The sequence below is a fragment of the Gavialis gangeticus genome, unplaced genomic scaffold (assembly GCF_001723915.1).
Source record: "Gavialis gangeticus isolate Ggan-Ray unplaced genomic scaffold, GavGan_comp1, whole genome shotgun sequence".
NCBI lineage: Eukaryota > Metazoa > Chordata > Crocodylia > Gavialidae > Gavialis > Gavialis gangeticus.
The window spans coordinates 69,094,841-69,105,907 of NW_017729033.1; the positions used below are offsets into that span (position 1 = coordinate 69,094,841).

Consider the following 11,067-nt stretch of genomic DNA (forward strand, 5'->3'; position numbering starts at 1 on the left):
AGCAAAATACTCTAAGTTTAGCAGAGGCATGACACTATAAATGTACTTGCATATGCACCTTATAAACTAACAAATCAGAGATGCATAAACTTTTGAGAGCAAACATCTCTATCCTGACCTCAAACTAACATGGCTAACTACTTCTGTACTTACATATGTTGCACTTCAATATTACTGGGACCAGCATTACAGAAAGTACCAATAAGGCAAATGCGAATGAATGAAGTTTTGCATACATTATTTTGTAACATGTTTCCTAAGCAACACACATTTCTTAATTAAAATATGATTTTTCAAACATAGAACTGTAACAAATCAGCTATATAAATCAGCTATATAAATAATTCATAATGTAACACTGCTTCTCATCACTTCTTCATAACATTTTAAATAAGAATAGGAATATTCCAATTTTGAAATTTAGTTTCAACATATCAGAAATGCTTCCATATAAATAACTGTCATTTCCCTAAACTGTACTCTTTTTGCCTAAACTTTAATTTTTTTTTAAAGTTTGTTAAAAACCTCCAAGATATTTAAGAGAATAATCTTGTTTGAAACCTGAAGAAGTATTGCTTTTCCATATCATAGTCTTATATGCCTCTCAGGCACAGTTACAGTAAAGATAAATTCTAGTCATATTGACCAGCTAACTGGCTTTCCATCAGAAAGGCACAAACACCAGATACCACTTCCTCCTTACTTTCTGTTTGGATGATGACAACTCACCATCCATGATTTTCCCTGTTATTCTTCCTGCTCATTAGCTCCTTTGTGAGCTTCTACAGTTCAATTTTTGCCTCATTCACAGCCTCACTGGAAAGCTCTGTGGCTTCTCCTCTCTGGCAGCTGATCAGCATTCAGGAGTTTGTCTGTTTGCTACCTCCTTCAAAGAATCATGAACTAAACATTTGCACTGCATAAGGAGTCACATAGTCTTCATATGCTTTTCAAATGTCTCAACCACAACAGAATTTATTTGTGGGAGGATTTAACATACACAGGCAAAAATAAAGACACAGAAAAACAATGTTTAGCTTGCCACCAAATGGGGCATTCTCTTAAGAATCTTGAAGTGCCACAAATTCATCCAAGCCATTTTACCTTGGCCCAGCACCACATTACGTTTTCATTGCCTTTAAAACAGACTTTACTATAGCAAACTCTGTCCTGAAAACAAGATGGGAAAAAATGAGACATACCAAAAAAAGTGATCAAAATAGGGAATTGGTAACATTACATTTTCACAAAATTTGGTTTAGGTCTCAGTGTTCCAAGGAGTTTTTTCTGTATGCTTTTCTGCTCAATTCTGATTTCTCCCTACAAACATATCATTTTCTGGTAGCTCTTCAGATGCAGCTTAACAGATGGAACCAATCATAAATAGTAAGATTTCTAAATGGGGAACAGTTAAAAGTGGTTTATCACAGTAGTATTTTTGTTAGGGTTCTTTTAAGGGGAAGTTTTAAACCAGAAATATTTAGCTTTTGAGAAAAGCATTAACATCAACCCTGGTGAAAGCACCAGAGAACAAATGCATTAGTTTGTGACAGATTTTTCAATTATCATCTCATCAGCCCTGCATTCTTTACTTCCCTTTCTTTCTAGCCACTCACTGAGCTGAGTGATTTATTACATTTCTGAAATAACACCTTTAAAGGGGGCTTGGGACATTCTTTCTTCAAAATGTAAAAAGAAAAATAATTGATTGAAGTAATCTGTATAGCAAAATAATCAGTTAAAAAACAAATGCACATTACATTCCCCGTCCCCCCGCCCTAATAATACTCTGGCTAATGCTACCACAATTTTTTTTTGTTTGTAAGATTTTTTTAAATGGGGTGAATTTCAAATCTCTAAAGGCAAACTATTCGCTCTTCATAACCATCTTTTTAAAGCAGGGACAAGAAGATATCACTAATAAAAGTGGTTTGTATTACTAAAAGGGCAAAAAAAAAGAATAAACTCATCCAAAGTTCCTTGATCTTTTCAATGTGAAGGCTGCCACTTCCCTCCATTCTCTCCCATCTGACTTTTAGTGTCCTCTAATACCCATACTTCATATTGTATTCAATTTATCCTTCCCTGTCCTTTTGTCTGCTGTATAACCTTCTGTGTTTTCTTTTCTCTGGTATCTTTCACTCATTATCTTCAGCTTCTCGCTTCAGCATAGTGCTGTCCTGAGTTGAAAGCGTTTAAAGACAAACTGTATAGTTTCCCTTCTTTCTAATCCTCACCTAGTATACACTCAGCCTCCTCTTTGAGTTGGCTCACATTCTCCTCTTGTGCTGCAAGGCCTATCCCAAAGCTCTTCACATTAAGCAGGGAACTACAGCAAAACTGGTTGCACCAAAGCACCTTCTGCACAGTGGAGGTTGGTCATTTCCTCACTTCTGAATAGTGTATTCTAGCTACCTTTGGGCTTTAAATCAAATTAATGTAACAGGATCAAAGCTAGGGCCACAAGAACATGGTCATACGTCAAACACTGATTAGCAAGAGTATACATTCAATTAAGCTCAGCTATATCAGTGTCCAGTACCACCATTGCCTCTTGTACTCTGCTTGACCTTTCAGCTTTCCCTATTGTATTTCCCCACCACAGTTGACCCTCTGACATATGACCTAGGGAACTGTGTAAATGTTGGAAGCTATTCTATAATAAATAGGGACAGACTGTAAGTCAGTCCAGTGGGGCTCCATCCAGGCACAGATATACACGTACGTAGAGGTACAAGGAACAATGCTCCTGCAGAGACTAAACCCCGGGGGTTCATAGCTAGAAGGTCTTGCTCCTCTGCTCAAGGTCAGACTGATAACCATATCTGGGGTCAGGCAGGAATTCTACCCCATGCTCAGAGGGGCATGAACTGGGGGTAGGGTGAGGTTTCTGCCTTTCTTGTACTGGGGCCATAGCCCTCCTCATTGGATCTCTTGAGCGTGCTTCAACAGCCCTTGCACCACGAAACTAACTGCTGTTCTCTCTACTTTACCTGTGGCAAATTAAGATATTATGCCTTGTGGGTGTGGTACAGTTGACTGTATAGTTTTAGTAATAGTTTAGACAAAGATTTATAGGATGGTTTGGATAGGGATGATCCTGCCTCAGGGCAAGGGGTTGGATTACATGACCTCCAGAGGTCCCTTCCAGCCCTACTCTTCTATGATTCTATAAGAGCCAAGCTATGGTGGAATAGGAAACAAAGTTAATAGGCAGTAAACCTCTGCAGGATCACAGCCTTACTACTACTACACTGAGTAGAGTGCCTTTGAAATGAGAACAGGTCTTACAGAACATATTGTGAGGTACTATAGAAAACTCTATTGTTTAAACAGGTTAGGTAACACTTCAACTATATTTTAGATTTTCTATTCATGAATTTAAAAGTGCTGCATAAATACAGAGCCTTACTGAGATCATTATAATTACTGTATAGCTGGGGAAAACAAAAATGAGGTATGAAATATATTGCCCAAGATTACACAAATTCTGTAGCAAAAGCTGGGAAAATAGAACCCAAATCTTTCAGCTGCCTGTCATATTTCTATATCCTTTTAGAACACTTTTGTTAACAAAACCAGACTTTGTGTTAACCCTAATGGTTATTTAACAAATCAGTACTTTAAAGCTCTAAATTATCTGAACAGTACAACTATCATTCTGTGCAAAGAGAGGCTACTGAAATTATATGAGAAATTCTTTTTAATGAAAATGTCTCCTACCTGGTCAAACTGAAGATCTTCACCTCTTTGAAGAGATCTGGATAAAAGCTTTTCCTACAAAAAGAACAAATACAAAGACTATGAACACAGGCAATTAGCTACCAATGAGCTACTGTAAGCAATACAGGCAAATGTAATCTAACACAGGTTAATTCCTGATATTTTACACATTTACATTATGGGAACATAAGGAGACAAGTGGCAGTCTCAATATTTGCTCTATTCCCAAGCACTCAGAAAAGATCAAACAGATTCAGAAACTATAATGGTGGTCTACCAGTAGCACTATACAATGTAGATAAAAAGGCTAGAATGCCTGAATTCCAGAAACTCAAATTCTCACTCTTCAAATGAGCAGGGGATTTTAAAAAGGTGAACAACACAGTGCTCAACAGCAACGGCTAATAGTGCATATCAAATTTGATTGTAAAGGAAATCCAGTGCTGCCCTCCCAGTTTATCCATGATCACATCATGCAGTTATGAAAAGAAAAGAAGTCGCAAGATGGGAACAAGTTCTTTATAACGCTGCACACTGAACACCCCCCCCCCTACTTTTTCTCTTCTTCCCTGACATGAAAAGGAGATGCAAATTAATGTCCAAGTACAATAAAATTGAAAATATCAATAGGTACCATTACAGCAAAGATAACCTTGTAAAGTAAAGGAAAACTGCAATAATAATCAGATTAAAGTTAAAAATTGGTTTCAGTATCTCATGATCATCACCCTTATAAAAACACTGGGGTCTAAGAACAGAAAGCAACTATATTTGTGGTAAAATTAATTAATCAAAACCAAAATATACAAGAAAAAAATATTAAAAAAATAGAAAGACAGTACCCATATAAAAACAAATCCATTAGAACTGCACTAACAGCTAACTTGATCACGCTGATATTTACCAAAAATACATTTTTAAATCCCTTGCTATGATGCCAAACCAAGAAAAGAAGCAGTTGTAGCTTCACCACTCAACTTTATTAGGAGGTCTATTATTTACTAGTCAATTTGCTAGACCAAAAGAATATTCCATAGTTATGATTGAGTGTACAATGAGACACCCACAGGATTTATGTTGAAAAATGTTCATTAGTTACAAAGGAACTTTAAGATTAGGCACTTTTTTTTTTTAAATTTAAAAAAAAAAAAAAAAAAAAAAAAAAAAATCAATAAACCAGTGGGACACCAATATCTGTAAACAATTTAACCTGGGATAGTTCTTAATATTCAATAAAGAAAGAAAAAGTATCCAGTTTAGTCATTAGGGAAACTTCTGCTGAATTTTCCAACAACATTAAAGACTTTAAATTAAACTAAACTAAAGTACACCCTCAAAAATTTTAGGCAACTAATTGCTAGGGGTCAACAGAAAGGAAACACTGTTAGCCTGGTGGAAAGTGGATTAAAGTTATTTTACATTTTAGCCAGGACACATTTCAGCAAAAGACAAACTCCAGATCTAACTGACGGTGAGCAACATATCACAGAAAAATAATCTTAGCTAATAACATAGTAGCTCCTATTTAAAACAGAATGAATGTATACATGTATGCCACACGTGTGTACAGATCTTTTTAGTTGTACAAAATGATACTGGATATTTAAAGTTAATCTCTGGCATGGCCAACCTGAATTACAAATTAGAAATCAGAATTGAGAAGTTCAGGACTAGTACACCATTTTCAGTCAAATATGAACCTCTTGGCTATCACTCTAAGCTGTTAGAATGCTCAAGAATTCCCCACTGCATAAGGAATAGACTTACTGGATTATGAGGACCCAGGCAGATGTTACTCTTAAAACATGACTAACCAGTTAATTATGCCTTAAAGCATAGACTCAGGAGATACATTCAGGAGATAAATGGTGTAATAAAGCAGGAAACCAGCCATAGCTATTACACAAAATATGTGTAATAACTTTTAGGCTGGTTTCCATACTCCCTTAAATTGAACATGTGGCAGGGTGGATGGCACTGATGTTTCCAGCTGGCCTTGGTGTGGTCCCCAGCAGCCAACTATCAGCTGATCATCCACACGATCAGGACTGTGCTGGGCGTGCAACACCCACTAGGTCTGAATCCTGCCGACAATCAGCTGATTGTCAGTTGGCAGGGACTGAACTAGCACTGCTGTCAGTCAATGGCAGATCAGGACTGCCCTCAAGGCAGTTCAATCCTGCCAATGAAAAGCTGCTTGGGACCACTCTTGGGCTTGATCATCAGCAAATCTGCTGGTTGGAACTGCTCTGGAGCTTGAGCTTGAGCTTATCTGATCATTGGCAGATGAACTGGTCAAAGACCACTCTGGAGTTTAAGCTCTGGGGCATATGCCCTGGGGCAGTGCCAGTCTGCTGATCATCAACCAGCTCTGGGGACTGCACAGGGGGCTGGAACTTGCAAACTATCTGCTGATTGTCAGGCACCTGATTTTCAGCTTGCTGCTTGCTACACTGGCAGCCCCAGGATCATACTGCACTGATAGGTATGGTGCAGCTGAGATCCAATCCCTAGTCCAAATAACATGGCAGGAGGTGCAATTTTTGGGATCGCAAGTCAGATCCCATCGTGCTTTCAACTGAACATCTGTCTGCCTTAGATGTTGTTGACTGGATGGCTATAAGAGCCAAAAATCGGAGCAACCTACTATGAGATTCAGCAAATGTGGCTCTAATCTACTGTTTAATAACCTTTGCCAAAATTGCCGAACACAATACAGAGAGCCCAGAAGTGTTACAATAGAGTACTGTAGGGCAAATTTATTTATTTAGATTTATATCCTGCTCCATCCAAAAGGCTCAGAGCATCTTACACTAAACAGACAACCCATAACTTGCAGAATTCCTTCAAAATGCAAGAACGGCAACTGCCCCATTCTCAACCACTACCTCCCTCCCCAAACCCCACACAGACAAACCCGCCCTCTAATCTCAATTAGCATACATCCAGTTAAAAATAAAACTTTTTCCCACCTCCCCCCCATCCTTCCCATTCAACTCACCCCTACACCTCTTCACCTCATCTCCAGGAATATCCCCCATAATCCTCCTCCAATGATCCCACATAAGCCTGAACCCCCTCTCCTGCAGAGGAACTGCTGCTGTCACTCCCCTCCCCCTGCAAAAAATGCCTAACTCCTTCCCCTTTACCCAACAAAAACATAGTTCTAAGAGCTCTAAGAAAAAACAGAAAGAAAAGGGAAGACCCCCAGTTACTGCCAAAGAGCACCATTAAGTAGTGCCTGCACAGGGAGGCCTTCCAGCTTTGTAGGGCGTGGGGACTGGTCAAGATGTGCCTGGGCTGGGCCCCAGCCCTCACCCAGAGTGAAACACAAAATGGTTTGCTGTAACAAAATTATAGGTAAATACAGTTTATCTCCAAAAACATAATTATGGACAAAAACTACCATGCAAAGATAATGTAGAGATGAAAAATCCAAAAAACTGATAACTCAACAAGTAGTATAACAATACTACAGCCTAAGGCTAACATCTACTAACCAAATTAAGCAAGGCTCTGTTGCCAGAAGATTTAAGACAAAAAGAGGAGGGAAAAATCTCTCTTATGGAAAAAAAACTTTAACAAACAAGAAAAGTAATGTGTGGGTTTTCTCTTTTTTTCCTTTTTAAGAGAAGTATTTTGGGTGAAAAGAGCATCTAAAGAAGAAAAGGGCTGACTTGTACAGGCCCCTACTCCCAGTACAAAATACATGCCTTCAAAATTACAGACATCAGAAAACAAATGTGTATAGTCTATGAACCCTGACAAAAGTCAAGAAAGTAACTTAACTAGCTTCCTTCCAAGAGACTACAAAATTAATTTTGCCAAGGCAACTACATTATAAACTTATCTGGATCTCTGTTCATCAGGAAATTTAGAACAAGCACTATCAGAAATGACCACAAAAATTGTACTGGATCATCTTTGCTTCATAGTATACTTCAGAAACTAAGCACCTTTCCATGATCTTGACCATATGTTATTTAAATACGCGCATCCACACACACACGTCCTAATGTTTGCAACTACATGCAGAGTAATCAAAAGAGCAGGTATTAAAATATTATATGTCCCTACTCAGAGTAATAAACCAACTACACAAACAAGTTCTTTTGATATATAAGCAAAACTTAATCAAGTAGTAGATGAGCCTTTGGTCAAGAGAAGCAGACGTTTAGAGCTACAGCTCTAAAAAGGTAGTAAATTCCTCCAATGTGTTTTTGCTAAAGTTGTTTGTTACAAAAGAGCCAGGCAGAAGTCACTGCTGTCCCTGTACATCGCCACTTTGGCTGGTGTAAGTAGTATAACTTGGGACAGAGCAACAACCCTTGATGGCAAGGAGCAGCATGGTTCTTCAGGGTGGGTCTCCCTACCAAGTACCTGCCACGTTTGCCTGGCACAGTCTGGGCAAATCTCCCTTCCCAAAAGACTGGGCTAGGTGATAGCTCTTCTGGGTTGGTTTGCCAGTGACAGAGATGGAACTGTTTGACTTTCCAATTAATACTATTAAATAAAGTTCTGTCTAAACTTTGACCCCTTCCCCTTGTAATAAACACAATTATAGCTGAATCTTTCTTGCCTGTATGGAAGTCTGTTTGCTTTAGAAAGCCCAGTTAAAATTTTTCCACAGGTTTCTGGGTGGAGGCCAATGTTTCCCCTAAGGTGTAGTGATCAGTGAACACACTGCTTCAGTCCTGCCTCCCCCTTTCACTAAGCCTAACAGACTAGAATCCTCATATAGTGGATCCTCATGCAATGAATTCTGCAATAACTCTCCAAGCACAAGACTGGGAGCTGGGGAGCGGAGCAGTTCCCCAGAGTCAGTAATGGGGACTCCCCATTCATGATGCAGAAATCTTATGTCATGGTTAGACAAAGTGCTTTGGGTAAATGTGATACAGTTTACCCAAAGCACCTTATCTGCCTATGTCCTTAGACCAACACAGCGGTATGGTATTAAATTGTGTGCAGCTTGGAGAGAACCTTGGTGGAGGCTTGAGCCAGATTTAGAAAGCTTGTATACCCCTTAAATCTGAACCTGTCCTTTGGTGCTGTCACCCAGTGCCTGGAAACAGCAACGTCGCTTGAAGGCTGTCTGCTCTGTTATATTTGTTTAATTTAAAAATCTAGAATTTTGTGATAGACTTACTTGTCCCCACACTGTATTGAAAGATAGCTTTTTCTAAATGGTGATTATTCCTTCAAATGAAATTCTTCACTGCAGAACTGTTACATATCCATATTGTCCATATAGTATTTATTAATTAATAAATACAACAGTATTTACTAATTAGAGAAGAGCCTGGAGGCCCTAATCATGATTCAGAGCGATGTACAGTAGGTCCAGCAGAAATATACATATTGGTTTAGAGACTGAAATTCAATTTTATAATGGAAGAGATTTTAAAAATCATGGTACAATGAATGGTTTATGTTCATCAAAACTGCTTCAGTAGTTTACTAAAAGAAAAGTGGTAATAACGTGCATATTTTAAACATTACAATGATACATAAAGAGGGAGAAATTATGGCAAAGAGCATACATTTTTATACCATTTTTTGTTTTGCTTTGTTAGACCTGTTTTATTTCCCATTTCTTCTACATGCAGCACTACCACCACCAATAGTTGTTTTTTCAGCAGCTCCTCTATAAAGATGTGCATTGCAGATGCTTTGAAGGTCAACAGACTGAGTTTCTCGAGAAATCCGGAATGCCAGTGGCAAGGTTTGCCTGCTAGCAGAAATCACACAAATCCCCCGTGAGCTAGCTGTGCCTCCTGCTGATTAGTGCAAGTCACAGCCACCTCTTACAGGGCTCAAACAAACCCATCTTTTATTTGGAGTTTTGCTTTAACACAAAGTTCAGTTCCCTCTGGCCTTAACCCTGAACAGATTAACTCAAAAGAAAATAACATTGCCTGTTTCAGTTTAGGCCATAAAGGTTCTCTCAGCTTTTACCAGTAACTACATCTTTCAACCTCTGCTTTCTCACTCAGTTAGGGCCCTTCTTAAACTCTCCCAGCTGAGAATCTACCCAGGGGTCCAATTCCCCCACTCCCCAGCTGCATATAATTACCAAACAGAGCCAGCCACTCCTTCTGGATCCTTCAATGGTTTCTGCACCGTATCACACCCACCTATGTACTAATCAAGTTATACTGACAAAGGGATTTTTTTTTATTATTTTTATTTATTTACAATGTCTAGGGGACACAGACAAAGCAGTTTGTAGTTTTCATTTAGCTTGGCTGGTCAAGGTAACCTCACACAATTTTAGCACATGTACACGCTTGTCCACTCCTCAGGTACTCCCCCAATCTTTGGCTCTTCTGGAGTCTCACTCACTCTCAGCCCTGCTTTCCCTGAACCCTCTGACCACACTCTCAGTCCTTTCCAGGCCCAGGGCTCATGGATCCTTTGGTCCCTACTCTCTAGGCAGCTGCACCCTTGGCTGAGCCCCCACTCTCAGGCCCTGCTGGACTACTGGTCTTCTAAGTAAGCCTTGCCTTCCCTTGTAGGGCTCCAGGCTAAACTGCTAGGACAACTTATGGCAGGCACTGGAGTCTTCTCTAGACTTAACATAAAATGGGGCCACCTGTCCATATAACTAAGCCCTTCTCTGCTCCAGTTACCTTCCCTTGTCCCTGCATTGCAGACCTCCTCATTCAGAGCTATGGTCAGTTTAGGAATCCTGCTGCTCTGTTCTCACTCCAGGGCGAAACTAACTGACGGGGGCAGGCTTATATAGCTCAAGTCTGAGCCCTCTTCCGGTCAGGTGAGTCCCTGATATTAGCTCCCCTTTGCCACCTGCAAGCAGCCTCTGAAGCCCCTTAAAGGAACTGGCACATGCAAGCACCCTGCTACATTACCACTGTAATGTGACATGCAATTGATTTTTTCTAACTCTGACCTATGGGATGTGATGGAACAAGAGGATAAAAATAAATCCCCTATTAGCATTTTTTATATCAGAACCTTACAATGTAACTACACAAAATAAAGCATCTTCCTTCCTCAGTCAGGTACCCTCTTTGTGGCTGTCAGTGCATTCTTAGAAAAGTTTCCATCTTTCTAGCTAGTCTAACTAGTTTCTGCTATCAAGTGTTACATTGGAATTGTTTTCTGATTTCTCTAAGCAAGAAAAAGGGGATACATTTGGTATGATGCTTCAGTACAAGTCTTTTTTGTCGGGGGGGGGGAGGTTTGTTTGTTTTGTTGGTATGCCATTAGGATTCTGCTTGTGCACTTGCCAAACTTTGTTATCCCCTTAAAGAGCAACAGTATTGACAATTCCTACAGTGAGACCAGATGTTCCCTTCTGCTATCACAGTACTCAATATAAGA

At 39.4% G+C, this 11,067-nt stretch overlaps 1 protein-coding gene across 5 annotated transcripts in view; it reads right to left on the reverse strand.

Annotated features, from left to right (window-relative positions):
- Positions 1 to 11,067, reverse strand: part of FRYL (FRY like transcription coactivator) — a 376,409-nt gene that overhangs the window by 172,549 nt on the left and 192,793 nt on the right. For all 5 annotated transcript variants that reach the window (XM_019525974.1, XM_019525975.1, XM_019525976.1 and 2 more), the window contains one exon: positions 3,724 to 3,777. In XM_019525974.1, the coding sequence (XP_019381519.1) occupies positions 3,724 to 3,777 (54 nt within the window). The remainder of the gene's footprint in view (positions 1 to 3,723; positions 3,778 to 11,067) is intronic.